General features: G+C 51.1%; 3 protein-coding genes and 1 non-coding gene across 6 annotated transcripts in view; 1 reads left to right on the forward strand and 3 right to left on the reverse strand.

Moving 5' to 3' along the window:
* PDAP1 (PDGFA associated protein 1) lies at nucleotides 1–12834 on the reverse strand. Its single transcript, XM_030796928.1, has 6 exons — nucleotides 12544–12834; nucleotides 8855–8946; nucleotides 7395–7502; nucleotides 4304–4425; nucleotides 1876–2027; nucleotides 1–743 (listed from the first exon to the last, which is right to left on the reverse strand). The coding sequence occupies exons 1-6, from the start codon at nucleotides 12554–12556 to the stop codon at nucleotides 685–687; spliced, it is 546 nt and encodes a 181-aa protein (XP_030652788.1). The 5' UTR covers nucleotides 12557–12834; the 3' UTR covers nucleotides 1–684.
* On the forward strand, nucleotides 12646–24319 carry BUD31 (BUD31 homolog). 2 transcript variants are annotated; one of them, XM_030796930.1, is made up of 6 exons: nucleotides 12646–13009; nucleotides 14047–14187; nucleotides 15375–15497; nucleotides 20487–20609; nucleotides 22122–22288; nucleotides 24094–24319. In XM_030796930.1, exons 3-6 carry the CDS (start codon nucleotides 15404–15406, stop codon nucleotides 24142–24144), a joined length of 435 nt encoding a protein of 144 aa, XP_030652790.1. In that variant the 5' UTR covers nucleotides 12646–13009; nucleotides 14047–14187; nucleotides 15375–15403; the 3' UTR covers nucleotides 24145–24319. The 2 variants fall into 2 exon arrangements, with proteins under 2 accessions (XP_030652790.1, XP_030652789.1); XM_030796929.1 differs by having other exon boundaries at nucleotides 12979–13250.
* On the reverse strand, nucleotides 18289–18389 carry LOC115831078. Its single transcript, XR_004026625.1, has one exon. It is a non-coding gene; the product is annotated as a small nucleolar RNA U13 (small nucleolar RNA).
* Nucleotides 23820–26415, reverse strand: part of PTCD1 (pentatricopeptide repeat domain 1) — a 17973-nt gene continuing 15377 nt past the window's right edge. For both annotated transcript variants that reach the window (XM_030796922.1, XM_030796924.1), the window contains one exon: nucleotides 23820–24859. In XM_030796922.1, the coding sequence (XP_030652782.1) occupies nucleotides 24674–24859 (186 nt within the window). In that variant the 3' untranslated portion in view covers nucleotides 23820–24673. The remainder of the gene's footprint in view (nucleotides 24860–26415) is intronic.

The following is a 26415-nucleotide window of genomic DNA, read 5'->3' on the forward strand; positions in this document are numbered from 1 at the left end:
TTACGATAATGTCAAGTTTAATCTGCCAAATATACAAGTTGAATTTGTGGAGCATGTTTTGCCTGGGTGCCACACAGTAAACAGAGGTTTCTTGAAATGATCAATGGGTAGGGTTAAAAATGGGCACTGGCCCTAGCCAGGTGGGTAGGAACCGGGCAGGGAAGGGCAGAGAGGCGAGGCCTCGATCAGACAGGACTGACCAGGGACAAGCCATGACCCTCGAGGACCCAGGGGCACAGGCTCCCAGATGACAGCCCCTCTATGAATGAGCACCCAGGCAACACAGTCCGGGGCTGGGTGTAGCAAACCTCTCAGCAGCTGCCTCCTGAGACAACCACCCCCTTACATGCTATCTACCAGACAAATGAAAGCTCTTCTTACCCCATCTCCCAGGCACCCCCCAGCAAGGGCTCTGAATTCTAAAAACAGCGAAAACATTCAAATGGTTACATATGAAATGCTGTCCTGCATCTTTCTGTCTCAAAGATAGCAGCTGCCCCTCCCCCAGCCCCCCCCATCCCCCCAACAATTTCTGTGCCAAGATGAAGAGAAGGCCCCAGGCCATGGGGGGCTCCTGGCCATGAGGGGCTGTTGCAGCGGCGCCAGGGCACAGGGTGGGTGAGACACAGCAGAGGTCCTGGCAGCACGGCCCAGGTCCCCGGCATCTCCTCCCATGGGTAGCGGTTACTTATTCAGGGAGAGCGACTGCATTCGTTTTCCTGACAATGTGGCATCATCTTTTGCTGAGGGGTGGGAAGAGAAGGGCAGGGGTTAAAACAAAGCAACCCCCTACCCCCTCCCAACACATGCGCCAGAACCCTAGAACTTTAGGTCTGAAAGGCCGCAGAAAACAGTTTGTGCAACAAAGAAGACCTGAGAAGAGCTGAGGCGTGGGAGAGGATTTCTGCTGCAACTATCACCCTGGGCCCCCCGACATTCCCGACACGCTTCAGTGGCCAGACCACCTTATAGAAAGCTGTTCCCTCCACAAAGCCCCACCAACACACACTCTTGTGGGCAAATGGAAACTTCTCACCCCACCTCCCAGCAGAACCCTGTAATTCTAACCTCCCTCCATGGGTTCTGAAGTCTAAAATCTAAACATTCCAACAGTTACATGTGAAGTCCTTTCCTGTTGGGGTTTGTGAAGCAGGGTTGAATGGGAAGTTGGGATCACTGGATTTCTGGTGCAGGTGACAATGTCCCTGAGCAATTGGTTTCCCCTTTCCAGGCCTGCTTCCTCATGGTCTGGTGAGGAGGCAGGACAGATGGACATGTAGGGGCTCTCACAGACCCCCGGGAGATGGAAGGTTGCAAGTCGAATGCTCCTATAAACTGGACCAACTCCCATAGCCACTCTGGCCTAGAGGAACCTCCACCACCTCTGGCCTGCCTGGAGGGAGAGCACAGGAAAAGGGATGCCTGGGCTGGATGTCAAGCCAGTCTGCACTGCTGTGTATCCAGTTCACCCTCCCAAGCCCTGCAGATGGACAGCGGTGACCTCAGGCAGCTCTCCTGGGTTCCCAAGGCACCAGAGACCTTGGTGGGACCTGTGAGCCTCAGGCAAGGTCTGTACTAGGGGCATGGTTTCCTGTGACCTCCCACTGCTGGAAGCAGGAGTGACTGTCCACCTACTGTGGACGGTGCTCTGCTGAGACTTTAACCCACATCTGACCCCATGATGTCGCTGGAACCTCCCGGTCCCCCGGGGAGTGGCAGGCACAGGGAGGGGGGGCCTCTCCTGAATGATCTCCTAGGCAGCAGTCACTCCTCACCTCATTGTCACCTCGCGGACAGGGACACGAGTTCAGTGCTTTGTGGCTGGCCCAGGACCAGAGTTGGGGCGTGTCCCTGCGTGCACAGCCCAGCCCTTACCTTTCCTTTCCTCTTCCTTCTTCCGGGCAGCCTCCTCCCGCTGTTTCCGGATGATGGCCAGCCGGGCCAGGTCAGCCTTGGCTTGCTCTGTCTTCCCAGCCAAGTGCATTTTCATGTAACGCTCTTTTGCCTTCTGCTTCTCAATCTCTTCTCTGTGTGGATAAAATGGTGTCACGGGGACATCTTTCCCACCACTGTTTGCCAAACTGGATGGGAGTCAGAATAAAGGCCAAGGATTCAGCCTAGGGCCAAGGTGGAAGGGGTGCTCTGGCTGTGAGTCCCTGGCTCCATGAACCCCCTGCTTGGTGGACGTTCACCAAGAAAGTGAGCAGGAGGGAGAGGCCCAGGGAGAAAACTTCTGCAATGTCCAGAAAGCCCCAGCGGGACAGGGAACAATGTCCAGCTACAGCAGGGAGTGGAGGATGCCTGAGGGCTTCATGATCAGGCTCTGGTGGCCATGGAGAGAAGGGGGACCAGGCCAAGAGTGTTCCAGAGAAGATGACCGGGAGGATGAAAGCAGGGGGGACCACATCCTACAAGGAAGGAAGGGCTGGACGTGGTGGCTCAGGCCTGTAATCCCAGCTCTCTGGGAGGCCAAGACAAGAGGATCACCTGAGGCTATAAGTTTGAGACCTGCCTGGGCACTATGGCAAGACTCTGTCTGTACAAAATAGAAAATTTAAAAATCAGCCAGGTGTGGTGGCACACATCTGTAGTCCCAGCTACTTGGGAGGCTGAGGCAGGCGGATTGCTTGAGCCCAGGAGTTCAAGGCTGCAGTGAGCTATAATTGCACCACTGCACTCCAGCCTGGGTGACAGAGTGAAATCCCATTTCTAAAAAATACAAACAAAAAAAGGAATGAAGAAGTGGAGGAAGCAGCCACAGGGCATAGGATGAGGACAACAATGGGAAACAGACACACCCAGTCTCAGGTGAACACCACACGGCCCATTCTTAGAGCAGCTTAGATGTGCACGGTGCTGCCCCCCAAGGGGACAGCCCCTATCAGTAGGGGGACGGGAGTAATTGCTGGGCTCCCATGGGACAAAGTGTCAGGAATGAACCCCCTAAGTAGAGTCAGTGGTGAGGGTCATTAGCTTCCTTTTGAGGATCCTCCCAAGCTTGAGATTCTCAACTGGAGTGGATGCCCTTCGGGATGAGATCGGAGGGCCTATTTGCACTGGGTTCCTCGAAGAGCGAAGTGTTGGAGGAGGAGAGGGCCCTGCCTGGCAGGAGGCTGGGACAGAGACTTGGCCTCCCAGAGGTGTTCAAGGTACACACTGGGGAGTAATGAGAAACCAGACATGGGAGCTAGCTAGAGGGGAGGGAGAGGGACTCGGAGTGGGAAGAGCAGACGCCTCACTACAGAGATGAGGAGATAATACCTGGCGAACTGCAGATCCTAGCCCAGGAGGGATGTGCCACACTCAGAAGCCTCTAAGCTGAGCCTCAGGAATGATGACTGAGGCAGCCCAAAGACTCTGCAGGCCCTTCAGTGAAAGCAAAGTGCCAGGCAGGGCATCTCTGCAACCCCAAAGAGCAGAGGGAGAGAGCAACAGGATCCCTTTTACTGGTGAGGACACTGATGCCCAGAAAGGGCACAGCCTTATCAAAGGCTGCACAGCTGCCAATGTCAGAATACCACAGTGGCAGAATACCCAGGTTGCTGGGTTTTTGAAGTCAATGCCAAGAGGAAGCTACTGAAGGGGGACAGAAGGGTCCTTAGCAGCTGCAATCACACCCAAGCTCATGGCCTTCCCCATGAGGCTTTCACAGACACACCCCTCAGCCATTATCCTAAATGCCCAGTCAGGAGAGAAACCAGCAGGCTTCAACCTCTTGTAAGGCCCTTGAGGTCACCTGGTGGCTGCCAAAAGTCAGGGCACCAGTCAAGGACTGATCCTGTGCCAGGCACTTCAGTACATCATCTTGATCCTCATACAACTCTTGAGGAAGACATTTGCAGCTTCATTTTCACACAGGACTTGGAGAGGCCTGGGACAGCTGGCTGAGCTGCGCTGGGCTGGACTGCCTTCTGGCCGGCACAGGCTCACAGCCCCCTTCCAGTCCCCATGGCCACGACACTACGGATGGATGCAGGTCAGGAATGGTCAGATCAGTGGGGTAAGGGAAATCTCCCCAGGGTGTGGTGCTCTGGAAGAGGGGAATGGAGGGCAACCCTCTGTATCCTGCACCATTACCTCAAGTGTTATGCTCAGGTCTGAGCCTGTTGTCCTATTTCCCCTGATAGCATATCAATTGGTGAAAACAAATTCTGTGTGGCTTGTTAAAGGCTACTGGAGGGCCACTGGGGAATGAGACAGAAATAAACAGCCACAGCTCCCAGCCAACTGGGGACCTTAGCATCCCACAGGCCACCTGCTAGCCTGTATTCCCTGGGACACAAGGCCCAGCCAGTGATGTTACCGTTCTCTCCTCGAAAGCTCCTTTGGCCCGTCCAGATCCAGTTGTGTGACCTTTTTGGTTGTCTGTGCCACCCGGTTGGGGTTCTCGATGTCGATGAGCCCTTCAACGCCTTTGCGCTTTTGCTAGAACAGGGCAAGAAGCTGGTTGTTGGAGTTCAGGTCCTGTGGAGCCCCTGAGGGCCACTCCTACCATCTCTCAACAGCCCATCTGGATGAGGACAAACTCCTGCTCCACCCCTAGCCCACGTAGTGCTCAGCCCAAGTCTCACAGTGGGTACAGCTCTCTGGAGCATCTTCATCAGCCTGAGAAGAGCCCACAGAACAGCTGCTCGGGGTCCAATAACTTGTCCAAGTCAACCAGGAAGTAGGTGGTAGATGAGAGGTGTGCCCTACCCCAACTTGCAAGCACTCACACAGCACTACTCCCCCACTTCAAGCTCGGCTTCCAAAAGCAGTTTTCCACGGAATCCCATGCCTGATTCTTCTTGCAAGAAGCGCTGGGCTAGAATCCCCAGGGCAGGGTGGGCCAAGTGTGTGCTGTCACCACCAATTCTAATTCCCACCCACCTTAGCTGAAGGACTGGACATGTAATTCAAGAATGAGCTACTGGATCACAGACTCTACAGGTTTGGGATGCTGGCCCAAGAACCTGGAATCTGCACCTTCCACCTCCCCTGGGGAAGTTCCAGAAGAAGGGAGTGTGTTCTCAATGAAGCAGGTTTGGTCAAAGTTTCAGGCCCTGTCAATTCCATCAATTCTCCTTAAGGGGGCAGGGAGACAGCTTCCACTCCACAGAGCTCCCTCCACACACTTCCAGTCCAGCTGCACACTTACACCTCCACTTGCATGCCTGGCACTGTAAACTTAACATGTCCAAGACAGAACTTGAGATTCATCCTTTACCCAACCGGACCCTCCCTGCAATCCTAAGCATATCCTTGATTCGTTGTTCCTTCAGCAACCCCCAAATACGGCTTAAATTTATCCACTCTTCTCCACTGCCATTGTCACCATCCTAGGGCAAGCCATGATTTCTTTTTTTTTTTTTCTTTTGAGATGGAGTTTCGCTCTTGTTGCCCAGGCTGGAGGGCAATGGCACGATCTCGGCTCACCACAACCTCGGTCTCCTGGGTTCAAGCAATTTTCCTGCCTCAGCCTGAGTAGCTGGGATTACAGGCATGAACCACCACCCCCGACTAATTTTGTACTTTTAGTAGAGACGGGTTTTCTCCATGTTGGTCAGGCTGGTCTCGAAATCCCAACCTCAGGTGATCCGCCCACCTTGGCCTCCCAAAGTGCTGGGATTACAGGCGTGAGCCACCGCACCCGGCCCAGGATTTCTGATCTGAACACTGCTCTTAGTCTCAACATCCTATCATTCACTCTCCATGGAGAAGCTAAAATAATCTTTTTTTTGAGCCAGAGTCTCACTCTGTCGTCCAGGCTGGGAGTGCAGTGGCACGGTCTCGGCTCACTGCTCTCCATCTCCCGGGTTCACGCCATTCTCCTGCCTCAGCCTCCTGAGTAGCTGGGCCTACAGGCGCCCACCACCATGCCCAGCTAATTTTTTGTATTTTTAGTAGAGACGGGGTTTCACCGTGTTAGCCAGGATGGTCTCGATCTCCTGACCTTGTGATCCACCCACCTTGGCTTCCCAAAGTAAAATAATCTTTTAAAAGCATATCTGGAGGCCGGGCGCAGTGGCTCACGCCTGTAATCCCAGCCCTTTGAGAGGCCAAGGTGGGCAGATCATGAGGTCAGGAGATTGAGACCATCCTGGCTGACATGGTGAAACGCTATCTCTACTGTAGTCCCAGCTACTCGGAAGGCTGAGGCAGAAGAATGGCGTGAACCTGGGAGGCGGAGCTTGCAATGAGCCGAGATCGCGCCACTGCACTCCAGCCTGGGTGACAGAGAGACTCCGTCTCCCCAAAAAAAAAAAAAAAAAAAAAAACCATAGCTGGTCATGTCTCTCAATCCCTTCAAGGCCTTCCCCAGCTGCCACTACCTACCATAAAGAAACCCCATGCCAGGCATGGTGGCTCATGCTGCTACAATCTCAACACCTTAGGAGGGTGAAGTGGGAGGACTACTTGAGCCTAGGAGTTCGAGACCAGCCTGGGCAATATAGTGAGATCCCCATCTCTACAAAAAATTTAAGAATTAGGCGAGTGTGGTGGCGTGTGCCTTTGGTCCCAGCTACTTGGAAGGCTGAGGCTGCGGTGCTTCACTGCAGCTTCACTGCACTCCAGCGTGGGTGACAGAACAAGACCCTGTCTCAAAAAAAAAAAGATAAAGGGGCCGGGGTAGTGGCTCACGCTTATAATCCCAGCACTTTGGGAGGCTGATGCAGGTGGATCATGAGGTCAGGAGATGGAGACCATCCTGGCTAACACAGTGAAACCCTGTCTCTACTAAAAATACAAAAAATTAGCCCGGTGTAGTGGCAGGTGCCTGTAGTCCCAGCTACTTGGGAGGCTGAGGCAGGAGAAGCGCTTGAACCTGGGAGGCAGAAGTTGTAGTAAGCTGAGATTATGCCACTGCACTCCAGCCTCAGTGACAAAGTGACACTCCGTCTCAAAAAAAAAAAGAAAAGAAAAGAAAGCCCAACCCCTTCAACAGCTACATAGGAGGTCTCCTTGCCAGTCTCTCCTCCTGCATCTGGACCACTCCGCTCCTTACCCTCTAACTCACAGCTACACTGGCCCCTTTCTGGTCCTTGAACATGCCAAGCTTATTCCCACCACAGGACCTTTGCACTTGCTAATCTAGTTTCTCAATTGCTCTGCACGCCAATTTTCACATAGCTGGCTGCACCTTGTTTTTTCAGATCTCAGTTTATAAGTTGCTTCACCACCACAACACTTTTCCAAGTCCCCTCAATCACAGTCTGTTTTGTTAGTACCACTTCTCACTCCTTGAAATGACACTGTCCGTTTACTTCTTTGTTGTCTGTATCTCCAGTAGAGTGTAAACCCTCAAGAGCAAGGACATTGTCTGCATCTACCTTTGGGACTAGTACTAAACGGTCACTCAACGTTGTTTGTTGAATGAATGAGTCCAGGCCCCAGGCCCTCAAAAGACTCAGTACCTGGTAGTCATCTTCTTCATCCTCACTCTCATCTGAGTCTAGAGATTTCTTCTCCTTTTTGGGGTCACCTGCAGCCCCATCTCCACCTTCTTTTTGCTCCTCTTCTTCCTGTTTCAGAAATGGACAACCTGCAGAATCAAAAATGCAAAACAAATCCCCAAGACTGTGACCCCATCACCCCCCAGACTGTGGACCTTGAGAAATCAAGCCCCTAGAAGGCTGGAACCAAGGATGACAAGGGTCCTACTGTGACCCTGGCCCCCAGGGAATAGGACCTGGGCCAGACACAGGCAGCCTATGCACTCGGCACCACAGCTTAGAGGCCATTCCCATAGTCCAGCAAGCCCCTCACACAGCCACAGAAGGCCCTGCTCCCCTTCCTAACCCAGCCACCTCAGCAGCCAGGGTGAGCAGCTTGTTTCCTGGGGTCAGAAGGACTCAGCCACCAGGCTGAAAACCACCATCCTACTCAGCTCCCACCTGCCGCATGCAGCTGCCAAATCATGCTGGCATTCCCAGGCGAGTCCTCTCCCTCTCCACTCCCACTCCATGGCAAGCCATCCCCCCAGACCCACCCACACAGGTGACCTCCTGCACCAGCTTCCCAGAACAACACCTCGGAAGGCTGCTTCCCTCCGCCTTTCTTGCCTTCCCACCAAAAATGTCCCTTACAGAAACCTCATGTCCTTCATCTCTTGGCACTTGCCCACACATCCTCCATGTCCTGCTCAGCTGCCAGCTCCCCCAAGGACCCCTCCCAGACCCCACAGCTGGATGTGGCCTTTCCCTTCTTGAGGCTCCTGGGGCACTTCACAGCTGTGTACCCATCTGGCCCTGACTGCTCCCTTAGGCCCTTGATCCAGGCATCAATCTAATGATATGGTAAGATGCAGATGCTGACGATTGGAATGTATTCTATTTCCTAACGGTGGCTTGGACAATGTACTATGGCAGCAGAGGAGAGGGAACTACTAAATCAGCTCTGGCTGGAGGTGAGGCACGAGTCACAGAGGAGGAGAGGCTAAACAACGTCTCCAGGGATGGAGAGCGTGCTGATGCTGGGGGTGTGGGAAGGCAGGGCACATGTCATGTACAGTGTGGCAAATCATCCTGTGTGGCTGCAGCAGACATGCAGGGGTGCTGGGAGCTCGAGCTGTGAATGGACAAGGCCTGCAGGAGGGAGATCCTCCTGAAAGTAGATGCACAAGACCAAGAACAGGGCCCCACTAAGGCAGCTGCTGCAGAGCAGCCACAGTTCTTTCTAACCCATCCAGGCAGATGCCCACGCCGCGACTGTCATTGGTTGTTCTGAGACTCATACCTGGGGCTCACTGCCCGCCTGACCCCCACGTGCTGGCTTGTCCCTGCGAATGGGTAGTCCTTGCCTGGCCTCTCTGTGAACCAAATTGGCAGAGCGCCACCCTGGGCCACTGGCGTGGCCTGGACAGGCATGTACTCACCCTGGCCTTTTGCTTCTCAGCCTGCAGCTGCGCATCGATCTCCTCAGGGCTCGTATACTGCCTTGCCCGGCCTTTGTGGCCTCCCTTTCTCCCTGCAGAGACCCGCAGTTTAGAAGGTGAGCGGAGGCAGCTGCCTTGACTGCTCTGACCCCCAGAGGGCTGTGTCCTGCTTGGAGTGCTCTCATCAGAGACCACAGAGGCCTCACCTACCCCTCACCCAGCACCACCCAAACCGACACCTCCTCCACCCTCATGTGTTCAAAGGCACGCAGGAAGCAACTCGTGACCATCTGATGCATCACCAAACTGTGTACTAAATGCTGGCTCCCACACAGAAGATTGGAGGGGAGGACATGGCGGACGGTGCACTGCAGTGACTTGCTACATCCCCTGGTCCCTTACAATCCAAGCATAGTGGACTCAGATGCAACCACAGAAACATGTACCACTTACACCCCTGCCGTCACTATAAGAGCTTTTTACGCAATGTTCTGTCACAGCCAGGGGCACTTTTTTTTTTTTTTTTTGAGATGGAGTCTTGCTGTGTCGCCTAGGCTGGAGTGCAGTGGCACAATCTCGGCTCACCGCAACCTCCGCCTCCCTGAAATGATTCTCCTGCCTCAGCCTCCTGAGTAGCTGGGACTACAGGCGTGCGCCACTATCCCCAGTTAATTTTTGTATTTTTAGTAGAGATGGGGTTTAACCATGTTGGTTGGCTAGGATGGTCTTGATCTCTTGACCTCGTGATCTGCCCATCTCAGCCTCCCAAAGTGCTGGGATTACAGATGTGAGCCACCGTGCCCAGCCAGCCAGGGGCACAGTTGATCCTCGGAACAAACCTATGGTACAGGAGTGATAGCTGGTCCCATTTCATAGACCGGGAGACTTAGACCAAAGCAGACTGCTAAACACCACGAAGTTTAGAGTCCAACTCCCAGGTTCCACACTTACTGGCTTGATGACTTTGGGCAGGTATTTAACCTCTCTGTCTCAGTTTCCTCATCCGTGTCCCTACCTTACAGGGTTGTCACAAAGATAGATGAATTAATCAATATACAGAAAGCTGCTGGAACAGTGCCTGCTACTGAATAAGCACTACAAAAATGTTCGCTAATATCCAGGCACAGCGGCTGATGCCTGTAATCCCAGCACTTTGGGAGGCCAAGGCGGGCAGATCACTTGAGGCCAGGAGTTCAAGACCAGCCTGGTCAACATGGTGAAACCCCCTCACTACTAAAAATACAAAAATTAGCTGGGCATGGTGGCACATGCTTGTAATCCCAGCTACTTGGGAGGCTGAGACAGGAGAATCACTCGAACCCGGGAGGCAGAGGCTGCAGTAGCCGAGATTGCGCCACTGCACTCCAGCCTGGGCCACAGAGCGAGACTCCGTCTCAAAAAAATAAAAAAATCGCTGATCGTTACTTTTCCCTCTAATGTAGTATTTGGTGGAAAAACAACAACAAAAAAAGCACTACTGAGCACATAAGCAATTTACTGCAGATATCGGAAACACAGTAAAATACCTTGTGCTCACCTTAGTAGTATGGCAAAAAGAGAATACTTAAGGGAAAAAAAAACCCAAACCTACAGGCAAAAACGTTGTGCTTAGACTAAGAAATGATTGGCAAAGTACAGTTGAAAACAAACCTGACTACACAGTCTAAAAGTTAAAAATGTGACTAGCAGTTAAAGTGTCAGTTTTATAGTCTGACCCTCTTCAGCCGGGACACCAGGCTGACCCTTGCTAAAGCCATCAGCCAGTTTTAAAGCAGGGTGGTATCCCCCTCTGCTGGTCCCCAAGTATGCAGGGGTGGCTGTGGCCTCAACTTCCACACAGGACCTCTCCTGGAAGCTGAGGCCCACCTGATTTCCAAAGTCTGTCTCTGTGAGCAGAGACTCTGTAATCAGCCAGAGTTGCTCTGCACTCCAGAGGCGGTAGCAGAGATACTGGCCTCCTCTGATTCCTTACAGCAGCTGCAGAGCCATAATTGGGCTGCTACAGATCACATCACCCATTTTTAATGACTACCTAGGTTCCCAGGGGTGTCTAAGTCTACGCTTATTAAAGTCCTATTGTGAGAGAGCAAGTGTGCCAAGAAAAAAACCAACAGCCTTTCTTGCTCCCTTAATACACCATGCAATAGTAACAACTCGAAATCGATTACTATAGGTTCTCCTCTTGGCTATGGGACCCTGACCTTAGCTTGGTCCACAGTAACTTTTATAATAGGCTCTTCAAGACTTTAAACAATGATTTGCAGTTAACATAATGGAAACAAGAGTTCGTCCTTTGCTCTTGGGGAATTTGATACTTCTAACACCTTCACGGTGTTTTGTGGTTTTCAGATTAACCCAAGAAAATGTAAACCTTGTCTACCCAAAAAAGCTTTTCACAAGCCCAAAGACCATTTAGCTATGAATTCATATTTAAGGTTTTATCATTGTAACCTCCAACCTTTGCCCAAAGTATCCATTAAGTAAAACTTTGGAAGGAGGATGGCTCATTCAGCAACCTCCTTTTACAGATGAAGGGACTGGGGAACAATAGCAGAGAGACTTTTTCAGCCACAGAATAAATCAGTACAAAGCTAGGTTTAAACACATTTAGCTCTGTAATGCCCAATTATCTCTGGAGTCAGGAAGCGATTTACGTTTGAAAACGCTCCAGGCAGATGTTTCTGTGGGTTGAGTGCATTAACCAATATAACACATGAGCTACCAATACAAATATATTTGTTCTGTGCCAGGAGGTAGCCAGGCACTTTATGAGCGCTGTCATTTTACCACCCCAGCCCCAACTCACCAAGCTAAGGATTAGCCCAGTGTTTCAGATAAGGAAGAGGTTAACTTGTTCAGGGCCACAGAATTACACGGTGACATAGCTGGGATTCAAACTGGGGACTATCGATTCTAAAGGGGAAAACAGGATAGAGAACGGACTAGAAGACAGAGGACGGGCTACAATGGACTGGGCAGTCATGGACCTTCTTATAAGGCCAAGAGCTGGCAAAGCCTTAAAAATAAGAATAGTTATTGCTTCACTGGGCACTTTTAACGACTGCCTGGCACTGTACTGCGCACTCCACGTGGATTACCTAGCTGAAGCCTCCCAACAGTACTACGAGGTAGGTACAATCGTTATTCCCATTGGCAAATGAGAAAACGGAGACACAGGAGGTGGAGCGACTGGCTCAAAGGAACACACCGAGCCGCTGCCGAACGGGGGAGTCGAAACCAGGTCTGGAAGGCTCATGGGCATCGCCTTAAGTCTTCCTAGGCAGGCCTGGCTGAACCGAAGCCAGAAAAGGCCCACGTTTTACGCGAGAGGCAGGCGGGCCCGGCACAAGCGCGGGACGCGGTGACTCAGTTCCCAGACAGCCAAAAAGTGGGATAAATTCCAGAACCCCTAGGCCCGGAGAAGCGCATCCTAGATCCGGCTTTCTAGGCCGGCGAGGACCCAGAGCCTCCGAAACTCCTCAGACCACTGACGGAGTGACTCTTGGACACCACAGTCCTCAGTTTCCCCATCGGGACAATTGGGCGTCGAGGCCCAGGCCTGGCTCTCAGCCGGTGCGGACAGCCTCCCTCTGCGCTGCTCTCAGAGACGCCCATGGGCTGAGGGGACAGCGGAGGCCAGACCTGGGCCGCCCCTCCAGGCCTGCAGGCCACGCGCGCCCGCCCCTCACCTCCTTTAGGCATCGCGGCTCCGGCAGCTGCGGCGGCGGCGGCGCCTCAAACTGACACAGGAACCGGAAATACCTTGGGCTCTACTTCTTCCGCCCGGGCCAGCCGCCGCCACCGCCTCAGTGGCCGCAGTGGCCGCAAGGACCCGGACCTCAGGGGGGCCTCCGCACGAAGCCGGACCGTCCTGCGCGCCGCCTAAGTCCAGGCTTGCCAGCGCGCTACCAGGCAACAACGCCCCCAGTCTCTCCGTTCGGGAAGACGCGTGGCCCTGCCGGCCACCCACCGGAAGTGAGGGCAAAGGGCAACAGCGGCTCTGGAATTCTATACAGGCATTGCTGAGGACGCCTAAGATGACGCAATCTCCGCGCGGGGAGGGCGGGGCTCCGCAAGGACCTCATGCCTTAGCGATCGCCTGAAGAGCGGAAGCCGTCAGTTGAGAAGCAGCTACCCGAGGTCCAGGAGTTTCCGGTATGTGTTTTCCCTCTGTTCTCCATTACCTTGGCAACGGCTGAGGCGGGAGACCGGTGGTCTGCACCGTCCTGGAGGGAGATCTGAGTGGCTGGACTCTCAGCCAGCCACTGGGATGTGTTCGGGCTTTGGACCTTGAGGCCGGAGAGAGCTCCCGAGAGGAGGCGGCGCCCCGTTCATTCTTCTGAGGGGACGGTAGATTCGGGGGTTTTCCTCTAGGATTCTCACGCGGTTTCCTCTGGTAGGAACGTCTTCTGTCTTCTGATTGTTTTTCTAAGCTGGGTTCAGATGCTGTCCTTTTTATGAGTTTTGCCTACAATCCTGCACTATCTTCCTTCGCTCCTCCTCGCCTCCTTCCCCGAGCGCCCCAATCTCTCTTACACCTCCCGGCACATCTTTCTTCTCGATCTGATTACCTCCTACCTCCTCTTTCTCCTCGATCTGGTTACCGCCTACCATTTCCACCTCCGGGAGGCCTCTTCTGACTTCCAGGCTGGATCAGGGCCCTCGAATTTCCCTGGGTCATAGAAAAGCGATCATTCTCTTGTCACAGACTATGCGCCTTGGGGCCGAGACCAGAATTTACCCATTTCTAGCTTCAGCGTAGGGAAGACTAGTGCGAAGACCACTGATTTGGGAGTCAAGAGCCCTCCAGAGTCAGGCTTTGCAAATTCTCAACTGTGTGACCCTGATTCTACCTTATATTATAGAGTTTGATTCCTCCTCTATATGGTTGTTTTGGGAGTTCATGAGAGGAGGCTCTGTTGGGGGGGAGGGTCTTTGTAAAGTGTCAGATACATTACAGAAGGAATGAAGTGACTGAATGAATTTGAGAGAGATGAATCTGTTATGCTGAAAGATAAATACTTAACCTGAGTTCTCTCTGGCAGCAAGGAAATGCTGTGTGGTTTGAAAAACGCTTTGCTATTTAGATTGGGATCGGCCTCTTGTATGGGAACTACCTGACTTTATGTAATATGTTGTTTGGTGTGAAAGAGACCTTGGCAATCAGCCAATCCACTGCCCTCGTTTTACAGAAGAATCCGAGGACCAGAGAGGGAATTCTGTGACCTGAAAGTCACAGAATAATTTTTTAGAGCTGGACAAGAATCCAAGCCTGCAACTGCAGAGACGAGAGATCTTTCTGCTGTCTATACTCTTGGGAAGCACATCCTAAGGTACTTTGATTTTACAGCAATCTTTCCCTTTTTATTTTATGTTTTGTTTGTTATTGAGACATGGTCTCACTCTGTCACTTAGGCCGGAGTGCAGTAGTGTGAACATGGCTCACTGCAGCCTTTCAACCTCCTGGGCTCAAATGATCCTCTTGCCTCAGCCTTCCGTGTAGCTCAGACCACAGGCACCCACCACCATGCTCCGTTAAATTTTTTGATTTTTTTTTTTTTTGTAGAGATAGGATTTCTTTTTTTTTTTTTTTTGAGACAGAGTCTCGCTGTCGCCCAGGCTGGAGTGCAGTGGCACGATCTTGGCTCACTGCAGGCTCCGCCCCCCGGGGTTCACGCCATTCTCCTGCCTCAGCCTCCCAAGTAGCTGGGACTACAGGCGCCCGCCACCTCACCCGGCCAATTTTTTGTATTTTTAATAGAGACGGGGTTTCCCTGTGTTAGCCAGGAAGGTCTCGATCTCCTGACCTCGTGATCCGCCCGCCTCGGCCTCCCAAAGTGCTGGGATTACAGGCGTGAGCCACCACGCCCGGCCAGAGATAGGGTTTCACCTCATTGCTCAGACTGGTTTCAAATTCCTGGGCTCAAGCGATCTTCCCACCTCAGCCTCCCAAAGTGCTGGCCAAGACCAGAATTACAGGCATGAGCCACTGTGCCTGGCCTTCCATCTTTGCCTTTTTAAATAGTCACCCCCATGGCTCCCCGAGTCACGGCCCTACTTATACTCTATTGTAATTGCTTTTTCTCTTGTATGTCTCTTTGCTAAAATGTCACCTTCTAAGGGGCAGAGGCTCAACTGTTTGTTCTGTGTTCCCAACATCCAGTATAGGGTTAAGCTTGTAGTTGAAGTTAGCTAATGACAACAGCAAATGTCTCTTAGGCACACATTATACACCAGGCATGATAGATACAATTATAATGAAGTCTTCGCAATGACCACATAAGGTAGCTTCCATTATCCCCATTTTACAGATGAGGAAACAGAGACTTAGGAAGGTTAAGTACCTTTCTGAAGATCACAGCGGGTAAGTAGCAGAGCCAGGATTTGAACACAGTCTGGGTGCCGAGCCCTGTCCCATAGCTGTGACCCTATGCTGACTCAAGTCAGCCTGTACCAAAATAATGGCTGGCAAAGGCCTTTGGGGATTTGAGACTCAAACCAATTCATTTTTTTTCCCCAGATCTTTGCAAATTATCCTGTGGAAGGAAAATGCCTAAAGTCAAAAGAAGCCGGAAAGCACCCCCAGATGGCTGGGAGTTGATTGAGCCAACACTGGATGAATTAGATCAAAAGATGAGAGAAGGTGAGTAGGGGAGTTCCTGTCTGGGTGGGCTGGGTCCAAGGGTCACAGACTTAGATGCCCCCAGGGGACAGGCATAAATGCAAATATAAAAAGAAGGTGGTCTACTAATGCTGACATGTTGTGTTTGCTTATGAACTCGTGGAAATACTGTAAGTGCCAGAAAATAAGATAACATTAATGAAAAGGTCCTCAAAAAAGGTTTTTGTTTTTGTCTTTTGCCAACTTGAATATAAAAGGTTATGAAATATAGATCAAATAGTCCACCTATAGTTATTTACTATTTTGGTAAGATGTATATTTAAAATCATACAAAATATATTTACTTGGAAGTGCTATTCCTTTTCAGTCTCATCGATTAGTCTTTGCCACATCTGTTTTCTGTCACTTCCTTGTAAATGGCGTGTGATCCTGCTTTGTGAACCCATGTCCTATGCTGTCTTTGGAAATTTTATCTGAAGCCACAAGCATCTGTTGGCCTTATATGATCACAGTGTGGCCACTTACCAATTAACTTTTTTATTTTTATTTTTTGAGATGGAGTCTTGCTCTGTCTTCCAGGCTGCAGTGCAGTGTCGTGATCTCGGCTCACTGCAACCTTTGCCTCCCATGTTCAAGCGATTCACCTGCCTCTCAGCCTCTCGAGTAATTTGGATTACAGGCATGCGCCACCGTGCCCGGCTAATTTTTGTATTTTTAGTAGAGATGGGGTTTCTCCATGTTGGCCAGGCTGGTCTCGAACTCCTGGCCTCAAGTGATCCACCCACCTCGGCCTCCCAAAGTGATGGGATTGCAGGTATGAGCCACTACACCCAGCTGAAGTTACTTTTTAAAGTAGCGTTTGAAATGCTTGCTTGTAACTAACCTAATCATGGTTATTATGAGATTGTACCTCCAGCAGTAATTACTAAATTAAATCAATGTTAAGTTACTTTGCTCCTTTTTAAAAGAACTGTTGGTACCAGATAACTTCTATTAAATACTCAGTACTTGTTTTGCAGTTTAGATTTGGACGGGCCTATTGCAATAATCACGTTCATTTTGGGCTGAGAGATTTCTTCCCGAAACAGCTGTTTATCAAAATAAAGGAAATGGGAGCATGCTGGAACAGAAGAGATTTTGCAAGTCCTTGAAAGTAAATTAACTTCATCTTCTAAAGGGTGACTTTTGAGGGGAGGAGGAACCCTACTTTGTGTTTAGATATTCTTCACCTCCAGAAAGAAGTATTCTTTGTTCTGTTTGTCTTCTTTTTGTTTATGTTTTGAGACAAGGTCTCACTTTGTTGCCCAGGCTGGAGTGCAGTGGTTCAATCACAGCTCACTGAAGCCTCCACCTCCCAGGCTCAGTTGTTCCTCCCATCTCAGCCTCCCAAGCAGCTGGGACTACAGGCATCCACTACCATGCTTGGCTAATTTTTCTTTTCTTTTTTCTTTTTTTTTTTTTTTTTGAGACGGAGTATCACTCTGTCGTCCAGGTTGGCGTTCACTGGCGCAATCTTGGCTCACTGCAAGCTCCGCCTCCCAGGTTCACGCCATTCTCCTGCCTCAGCCTCCTGAGTAGCTGGAACTACAGGCGCCCGCCATCACACCCGGCTAATTTTTTTTTTTTTTTTTTTTTTGTATTTTTAGTAGTGACGGGGTTTCACCGTGTTAGCCAGGATGGTCTCGATCTCCTGACCTTGTGATCCACCCGCCTCGGCCTCCCAAAGTGCTAGGATTACAGGCGTGAGCCACCGCGCCCGACCAACGCTTGGCTAATTTTTTGTAGAGATGGGGGTGTGTTAGTCCATTTTCATGCTACTGATAGACATACCTGAGACTGGGCAATTTACGAAAGAACGAGATTTAATGGACTTACCGTTCCATGTGGCTGGAGAGGCCTCACAATCATGGCAGAGGCCAAGGAGGAGCAAGTCATGTCTTAACATGTGTACCTGCTGAATCTACTATCTGCTTCTCTGCTTGGATCACAGCATTCTGTTTGTTGAGCCGAATTGTAATTCCTAGGTAATAGAATGGCTTAAAAGCTGGAGACAGGGAGGGATACTCTTCTTGACCACTCCTCGCCCTTCTGTTCTTCCCTAAAAACTAAGGAGATTGTAGACAAAGATGAACTTGTGACTGCTAAGAGAGAGAGAACTGCCTTGTGGCAAGTATGAGCGCCACCTGATCCTGCGTGTGTTGAAGGAGCAGCTGCTTCTGCAGCTACCTCCCTGAGAACGTGTGACTGGTCTAGTTTATTTCGCTTTTCCTCAGCCCTAAAGGACTTTGGCTGGGAGATGAAATTAGAGGTGCCTTCAAGATGATTAGGATGCCCATCTGTGGGCCTAGAATTATCTTGAGAAATTATTATGCTGTGGAAATAGATCTGAAAGCATAGGGACTAAGGTTGGTTTTTTGGCTTGGTTTTTTTTTTTTTTTTTTTTTGAGACAGGGTCATCTGTCATCCAGGCTGGAGTGCAGTGGCACAATCTCAGCTCACTGCAACTTCTGCTTCCCAGGTTCAAGCACTTCTCGTGCCTCAGCCTCCCAAGTAACTGGGATTACAGGCGTCTGCCACCATGCCCAGATAATTTTTGTATTTTTAGTAGAGACAGTGTTTCACCCTATTGGCCAGGGTGTTCTCGAACTCCTGACCTCAAGTGATCCACCCGCCTTGGCCTCCAAAAGTGCTGGGATTACAGGCGTGAGCTACCGTGCCCAGCCGGGACCAACCTTTTAACAGAAGTTACCATTGAATGATCTTTTTAAAAATCTATGTTTTCTAATTCTGTAATTAAAAAGACTTTTTTTCTTGTCACATGGGTAATGTGCCAACGTTGTGACAAGGTTTGAGAGTGGCACGTCTCACACATGGATATGAATACCCAGTCACACTCCTGAATTACAAAAAGATCCAAAATAGACATTTTTAATTTAAAACAATTATGTTTAAATTACTTAGCTTATTTTTTATTTTTTTATTTTTTTTTGAGATGGAATCTCACACTGTTGCCCAGGCTGGAGTGCAGTGGTGCGATCTTGGCTCACTGCAACCTTTGCCTCCCGAGTTCAGGCAATTCTCCTGCCTCAGCCTCTTGAGAAGCTGGGATTACAAGCATGCACTATGCCCGGCTAATTTTTTAATTTTTAGTAGTGATGGGGTTATACCACGTTGGTCAGGCTGATCTTGATCTCCTGACCTCGTGATCCATCCACCTTGGCCTCCCAAAATGCCCGGCGGCTTATTCTGTTTTTAAATAACAGCTTTATTGAGATATTAATCATACACTGTAAAAGTCAACCTGTTAAATTATCCAATTAAGGGGTTTTTAGTATATTCACAAAGTTGTGCGACCATTGCCACAGTCAGTTTGATGTTTCAAGGTTCATCTGCGTTGTAGAATATATCAGTACTTACTTCATTCTCTTTTTTTTTTTTTTTTTTTTTGAGACAGGAGTCTCGCTTTGTTGCCTAGGCTGGAGTGCAGTGGTGTGATCTCAGCTCACTGCATCCTCCACCTCTGGGTTCAAACGATTCTCCCACCTCAGCCTCCCAAGTAGGTGGGATTACAGGCATGCGCCACCATGCCCTGCTAATTCTTTTGTATTTTTAGTAGAGATGGGGTTTCACCATGTTGACCAGGCTGGTCTCAGACTGCTGACCTCAAGTGATCTGCCCATCTCAGCCTCCCAAAGTGCTGGGATTACAGGTGTGAGCCACGGAGTCCAGCCAGCCTTGTTTTAACTTCTTGAGGAGCCACCTAACTCTTTTCTGCAGTGGCTCCACCATTTTACATTCCCACCAGGAATGTAGGAGAGTTCCAGTTTCTCCACATCCTTCCCAACAGTTGTTATTGTGCCATAATTTTGATTATAGTCATCTGTAGGGTCCAGCCCCACAGGGTCGGTGGGTTTCTCCCCGTGTGCGGAGACAAGAGAGCATAGAAATAAAGACACAAGACAAAGAGATAAAAGACAGCTGAGCCCAGGGGACCACTACCACCAAGACGTGGAGACTGGTAGTGGCCCCGAATGCCAGGCTGTGCTGATATTTATTGGATACAAGACAAAGGGGTGGGATAAGGAGTGTGAACCATCTCCAATGATAGGTAAGGCCACATGGGTCATGTGTCCACTGGACAGGGGGCCCTTCCCTGCCTGGCAGCCAAGGCAGAGAGAGAGAGGAGAGAGAGAGAGAGAGAGACAGCTTACACCATTATTTCTGCCTATCAGAGACTTTTAGTACTTTCACTAATTTGCTACTGCTATCTAAATGGCGTACAGGATGTACAGGTGTACAGGATGGAACATGACGGCATGACGGCAGACGAGGAGCGTGACCACTGAAGCACAGCATCACAGGGAGACAGGCCTCTGGATAACTGCGGGCGAGCCTGACTGATGTCAGGCCCTCCACAAGAGGTGGAGGAGTAGAGTCTTCTCTAAACTCCGCTGGGGAAAGGGAGACTCCCTTTCCCGGTCTGCTAAGTAGCGGGTGTTGTTCCTTGACACTTTTCGCTACCACTAGACCAAAGTCTGCTTGGCAATGGGCGTCTTCCCAGACGCTGGCGTTACCACTAGTCCAAGAAGCCCTCTGGTGGCCCTGTCTGGGCATAACAGAAGGCTCGCACTCTTGTCTTCTGGTCACTTCTCACTATGTCCCCTCAGCTCTTACCTCTGTATGGCCTGGTTTTTCCTAGGTTATGATTGTAGAGCGAGGATTATTATAATATTGGAATAAAGAGTAGTTGCTACAAACTAATGATTAATGATATTCATATATAATCATATCTAAGATCTATATCTAGTACTATTCTTATTTTATATATTTTATTATACTGGAACAGCTCGTGCCCTCGGTCTCTTGCCTCGGCACCTGGGTGGCTTGCCGCCCACAGCCATCCTAGTGGGTATAAAGTGGTATTTATTCATTATCAGTAGTTACTTACAAAAAGAAAATCCCGCGCAGACTGACCCTATTCCCCCAAACACACTCTTTATTTCTCCCCAGCTGAAACAGAACCGCATGAGGGAAAGAGGAAAGTGGAATCTCTGTGGCCCATCTTCAGGATCCACCACCAGAAAACCCGCTACATCTTCGACCTCTTTTACAAGCGGAAAGCCATCAGCAGAGGTAATTAGTCTCTCTTGGCCTTTGAAGCTTGAGTCACTTTTGGAGTTACTGAACTAACCACAATCCTTATTCTCGCAACCTGTGCAAGTCATGGTTTTTCTTACCACAAAAAATTAGGGGGAGCCAATGTTGGCTGAGTTTTGTGTGTGTGTGTGTGTGGTTTTTTTTTTTTTTTGAGATGGAGTCTCACTCTGTCACCCAGGCTGGAGTGCAGTGGCATGATCTTGGCTCACTGCAAGCTCCACCTCCTGGGTTCAAGCGATTCTCCTGTCTCAGCTCCCAAGTAGCTGGGATTACAAACACCCGCCACCACACCCAGCCAATTTTTGTATTTTTAGTAAAGATGGGGTTTCACCATATTGGTCAGGCTGGTCTTGAACTCCTGACGTCAGGTGATTCACCCGACTTGGCCTGCGAAAGTGCTGGAATTACAGGCATGAGCCACGCTCTTGGCTTTTGTTTTGTTTGTTTTTTTTTTTGAAACGGTCTTGCTCTGTTCCCCAGGCTGGAGTGCAGTGGTGCAATCATGGCTCACTGCAGCCTCAACCTTCTGGGCTCAAGGGATCCTCTCACCTCAACCTCTTGAGTAGCTGGGACTACAGGTGTGCACCACCACACCCAGCTAATTTTAAAATTTTTTGTAGATAGAAAATTTTTAAATTTTTTGTAGGCCCTTGCTATGTTGCCCAGGCTGGTTAACTCAAGTGATCCTCTGGCATTGGCTTCCAAAAGTGCTGGGATTACAGGTGTGAGCCACCTTGCCTGGCCTAAGTACTTTTGTTTTTTTGTTTTGTTCCTCCTCCAAGGACTGTCCCATTGCAATACTGAATGCTTTTATTTTTTATTTTTTATTTTTTTTTGAGATGGAGTCTCGCTCTGTCACCCAGGCTGGAGTGCAGAGGTGCAATCTCGGCTCACTGCAAGCTCTGCCTCCCAGGTTCACGCCATCCTCCTGCCTCAGCCTCCCAAGTAGCTGGGACTACAGGTGCCCGCCACCATGCCTGGCTAATTTTTTTGTATTTTTAGTAGAGACGGGGTTTTACCGTGTTAGCCAGGATGGTCTTGATCTCCTGACCTCGTGATCCGCCCGCCTCGGCCTCCCAAAGTGCTGGGATTACAGGCGTGAGCCACCGCGCCCAGCATGCTTTTTTTTTTTTTTTGAGATGGAGTTTCGCTGTCACCCAGGCTGGAGTCCAGTGGCACGACCTCAGGTCACTACAACCTCCGCCTCCTGGGTTCAAGCCATTCTCCTGCCTCAGCCTCCTGAGTAGCTGGGATTACAGCTGCCGCCATGCCCGGGTAATTTTTGTATTTTTAGTAGAGACGGGGTTTTACCATGTTGGCCAGGCTGGTCCCGAACTCCTGACCTCAGGTGATCCGCCTGCCTCGGCCTCCCAAAGTGCTGGGATTACAGGCATGAGCCACTGCACCCGGCCTGAATGCTCTTTTTGATCAAGGGTGGGGAAGGTTTTTAGACCATGGCCTGATGCTCTTTCCCCATCTTTTTGACAGAACTCTATGAATATTGTATTAAAGAAGGCTATGCAGACAAAAACCTGATTGCAAAATGGAAAAAGCAAGGTTATGAGAACTTGTGCTGCCTGCGGTGCATTCAGACACGGGACACCAACTTCGGGACGAACTGCATCTGCCGCGTGCCCAAAAGCAAGCTGGAAGTGGTAATGTCTGACACTCAAGCTTGATGTTATTTTCAGCTCAAAATTCTGCCCTAGTTGATTCCAAGGGATCTTATGTTATTTGGTTGGGCTGGAATGTCGTTTTGTCCCTGGATGTCCAGCTGGCTCTCCCTCGCGGGAGTGGGTCCCTCTGTTCAGGAATCCGTGTGAGGCAGCGTGTGGCTGTGTGTTTGTTAGGCCTGGGGCCAATCTCAACTCCACCTTTGGGCAAATTACTGAACCCCTTTCCTCACTTTGGAAATGGTGGTGAGGAGCCCTAATCCTGAGGTGGTGGCAGGGTGACATCAGGGAGGGGCAGCCAGTGAGTTCCTGTCCCTTTCAGTCCTCACAGTGATACTTTAACATCACCATCACTGTCTTTCCCACCCCCCGAGATGGAGTCTTGCTCTGTCGCCCAGGCTGGAGTACAGTGATGCCATCTTGGCGCACTGTAACCTCCGCCTCCCAGGTTCAAGCAATTCTCCTGCCTCAGCCTCCCGAGTAGCTGGGATTACAGGCATGCGCCACCACACCTGGCTAATTTTGTATTTTTAGTAGAGACGGGGTTTCTCCATGTTGCTCAGGCTGGTCTTGAACTCCCGACCTCAGGTGATCCGCCCCCCTCAGCCTCCCAAAGTGCTGGGATTATAGGCATGAGCTACTGCGCCCAGCCCACTGTGTTTCTTCTTTCAGAACTTTCTGTTCCAAGCATCACTCCTAGGTCAGGCGCCTCAGGAGTGGTGCCGAGGAACAGGAGCTGAGCTCCACCCCGCCCCAAGCCCCTCTGAAAGGCAGCTGTGGCCCAAGGCAGAGTCACAGCAGTGGCCGCTCAGTGCAGCCCCTTGGCACACAGTTGTTGGCACAGCTGGGAGGTCAGGCCCCACCGCCCATCTGCCAACCTGGCCTCCTTTTCCCCAGCTCCACACAGGGGCCCCTTCACATAGGTCCCCTATGCTGCAGTGAGACTGACGATGGAGAGCTGTGGCTGGATGCTGAAGACTTGTGTACTGAGCAGTGGGGGCGAGCAAGGGCTGCCTCCCGGAGGGAAGACCGGGGTGTTGGTTTTCTGATGGAGGCAGGGAGGAGTGGCAGAGTGGCAGAAGCCCCCCCTCCTCTGAGTGCCCAGATTCCACAAGGGGTCCAGGTTGGGGGGCTGGTGGGCTGGGGTGCTGCTTCAGCCCTGTGGCCAAAACAGCCTGCTGTAGATTTACCTGGGTTTCACCAGAGGATCCCGTTTACTTAAACTATGGTCTTGCTTCTCCAAAAAAAGAACTTGAAAAAGTAAAATAAACACAAGCCACTGTTCTAGGGCTTTCTGGCTGGCCAAGCATTGGGCCGCACCAGGCCTGGGGGACAAGACCCTTCTTTCTGGGGGGGCTCTGAGCCAGAAGGGTGTGACTCAAGTGCATAGCCTCCTGCCCTCTTCCCCCACCAGTGTCCCAGCCCAGAGGCCGCCCTGAAGTCCCCAAACAGTAGCAGAGCCACCTCTGCTCATCGCAGCGTCCGTCATGCTCACTTAGCAGAATGAGACTCATTCACACCGATTTCTTTTTCTTGATTGGCAAACATGTGTTGGATTTGCAGAACATATTATAAATATGCAGATGTAACCTCGGTGTCAACCGCAGCCGTTTCTACCTTCATGAGGGAGCCAATTTTCCCTGTCCAGAGCTGTCAAGGAAGGGTTTCTGAGGTGTGTCCCTATATGGCATGGTGGCAGGTCCTTCGTGGGAGGGTTGCCACGTATGTGGGCATGCAGGGGCGAGCGTGGTGCAGTGGCATCGTCTCACCGTCCTCCTCTGTTGCAGGGCCGCATCATCGAGTGCACACACTGTGGCTGCCGTGGCTGCTCTGGCTGAGGCTGGCACTCTCCACCCTGGACTCTGGACTCCGCAGGTTCCTGCCTGTGACGCCACCCCCTTCATGGGAGCAGCGAGCAGTGCCCCAGGCCCGAGTTGGAGCATGGTCTCTATGGGGAAGGCTTCGCTATCCATCAGCTGTGATTTGTAAAAATAAAATCATTAAACCTCTCGAGCCCCCACGTCTGTTCTTTCAGAGCATCGTCCTATGGAACCCAGTGGGGCAGCACCAGGCCCCAAGGACCAGATGCCCCGGCCCCCTTGTGGTGTGCGAGGTGACACGCAAAGGTAGCTGGAGCTGGAAGATCCGTGAAGGTGACACGCGAAGGTGGCTGGAGCTGCCCGTGGACCTGCCGGGAGCACAGGCACCTTGGGCCTAGCGTGTGTCCTCACACCAACACCTGTGACACGCTGCGGCTGTTCCTCAGGGCCTGGCTCTTCCCCCAGGCAGGAGGTGACACCAGCTCACTTGTCCTGGGGCTCCCACAGAGCACTGGGGGCCGAACACGTTGTTCCAGCTGTGCTCCCATCACCTGCCCCCAAGGGCACATCCGTCCACATCAGCCTCCTTGCCGGTGTCCTGGTCCTCCTGGGGCTTGGTCCGGAACTTGTGCCAGGGGTGCGGCGTTTCCTCTGCGGGCATCACTGTCAGCCACTGCTTATAATAGGCTCGGAAGCCATCAATCTTCTCCAGGTAGGTGTTCTTCCCTTGGTACTGGAATTAGAAAAGCGAGGCTAGAATCACTCCTGTTACCTATAGCTAATCCCAAACCTCGGCAGCTGGCTCAGGCCTCAGGGAAGCTGGTGGCTGCCATTTTCCCTTCCAGGTGGCTGCAGGGGACAGGGCAGAAAGCTGTGAACAGGCACTACGGGAGTAGCTTACTTCAGAGAAACAGGTCCCAGCTGGGTACCCTGGGGCAGACCCAGAGCCATCTGCCCAACAGCATTCTTCCCAAATAGGCACCACTGTGCTCCTCCATCCACAGTTGCCACCCCAGGCCCCCAAGCCAGAATCGCTGGGTCTTACCAGCTCTGCCTCCACAGCCTGCCTAGCCCCTCCCCCTCAAAGCCACCTCCCTCTGACCATCATCTCAACACTGCCGAGATAGGCTCCATGAGATACAGGGAAAAAAGCAAAGACACACCAGACAGAAACTGAGAGAGCTGGTAGGAGAATATAGCAAAAAAAAAAAAAAACAGCCAAAAAGTACTATCTGACATACAGCTACTACCACACGATAACAAAAAGTTTGGCTGGGCGCGGTGGCTCACGTCTGTAATCCCAGCACTTTGGGAGGCCGAGGCGGGCAGATCACTTGAGGTCAGGAGTTCGAGACTTGCCTGGCCAGCATGGAGAAACCCCATCTCTACTAAAAATGCTGGATGTGGTGGCGCATGCCTGTAGTCCCAGCTACCTGGGAGGTTAAGGCAGGAGAATGGCTTGAACCCAGGAGGCAGAGGTTGCAGTGAGCTGAGATCACGCCATTGCACTCCAGCCTGGGCGACAGAGCAAGACTCCGTCTCAAAAACAAACAAACAAAAAAAAAGGTTTGACTCAAAAGACTGGACAATTCTAAACCTTAAGGTGCCGGATAGAGCCTGAAAGCACAGAAAGCAAAACTCAACAGAATCACGAATATAAACAAGTCCACCATCATGAGGGAATATGAGTACAGATGCTCCTGACAGCAGAGTTCCGCCCCCAAAAACCCATCGTAAATCAAAAATCAATCTGGCTGGGCATGGTGGTTCACTCCTGTAATCCCAGTGCTTGGGGAAGCCGAGGCAGGCAGATTACATGAGCTCAGGAGTTCCAGACCAGTTTGGGCAATATAGTGAAACCCTATGTAAAAGATTAGCTGGGCATGGTGGTACATGCCTGTAGTCCCAGCTCCTCAGGTGGCTAAGGTGGGAGACTGCTTAAGCCTGGGAGGTCAAGGCTACAGTGAGCCATGTTCGTGCCACTGCACTCCAGCCTGGGCAACAGAGTGATTGTCTCTTTAAAAAAAAAAAAAAAAATGCAGCACAGCACGGGGGCTCACACCTGTAATCCCAGCACTTTGGGAGGCTGGGGTGGGTGGATCATGAGGTCAGGAGTTCAAGACCAGCCTGGCCAAGATGGTGAAACCCCATCTCTACTAAAAAAAATACATATAAAAATTAGCCAGGCGTGGTGGCAGTCGCCTGTAATCCCAGCTACTCGGGAGGCTGAGGCAGGAAAATTGCTTGAACCTGGGCAGCAGAGGTTGCAGCGAGCCAAGATCGCGTCAC

The sequence above is a fragment of the Nomascus leucogenys genome, chromosome 17 (assembly GCF_006542625.1).
Source record: "Nomascus leucogenys isolate Asia chromosome 17, Asia_NLE_v1, whole genome shotgun sequence".
Classification (NCBI taxonomy): domain Eukaryota; kingdom Metazoa; phylum Chordata; class Mammalia; order Primates; family Hylobatidae; genus Nomascus; species Nomascus leucogenys.

Bases quoted from the DNA above. Each gene is read 5' to 3' on its own strand.
- PDAP1 (XM_030796928.1), bottom strand. The intron at 4,426-7,394 runs GTACTGAGTCTT...GCCCTGTTCTAG, and splicing joins ATGAAGAAGATGACTACCAG to CAAAAGCGCAAAGGCGTTGA. The intron at 744-1,875 runs GTAAGGGCTGGG...CCCACCCCTCAG, and splicing joins GAAGGAAGAGGAAAGGAAAG to CAAAAGATGATGCCACATTG.
- BUD31 (XM_030796930.1), top strand. From the start codon at position 15,404: ATGCCTAAAGTCAAAAGAAGCCGGAAAGCACCCCCAGATGGCTGGGAG. The intron at 15,498-20,486 runs GTGAGTAGGGGA...ATTTCTCCCCAG, and splicing joins AGATCAAAAGATGAGAGAAG to CTGAAACAGAACCGCATGAG. The intron at 20,610-22,121 runs GTAATTAGTCTC...TCTTTTTGACAG, and splicing joins GCGGAAAGCCATCAGCAGAG to AACTCTATGAATATTGTATT.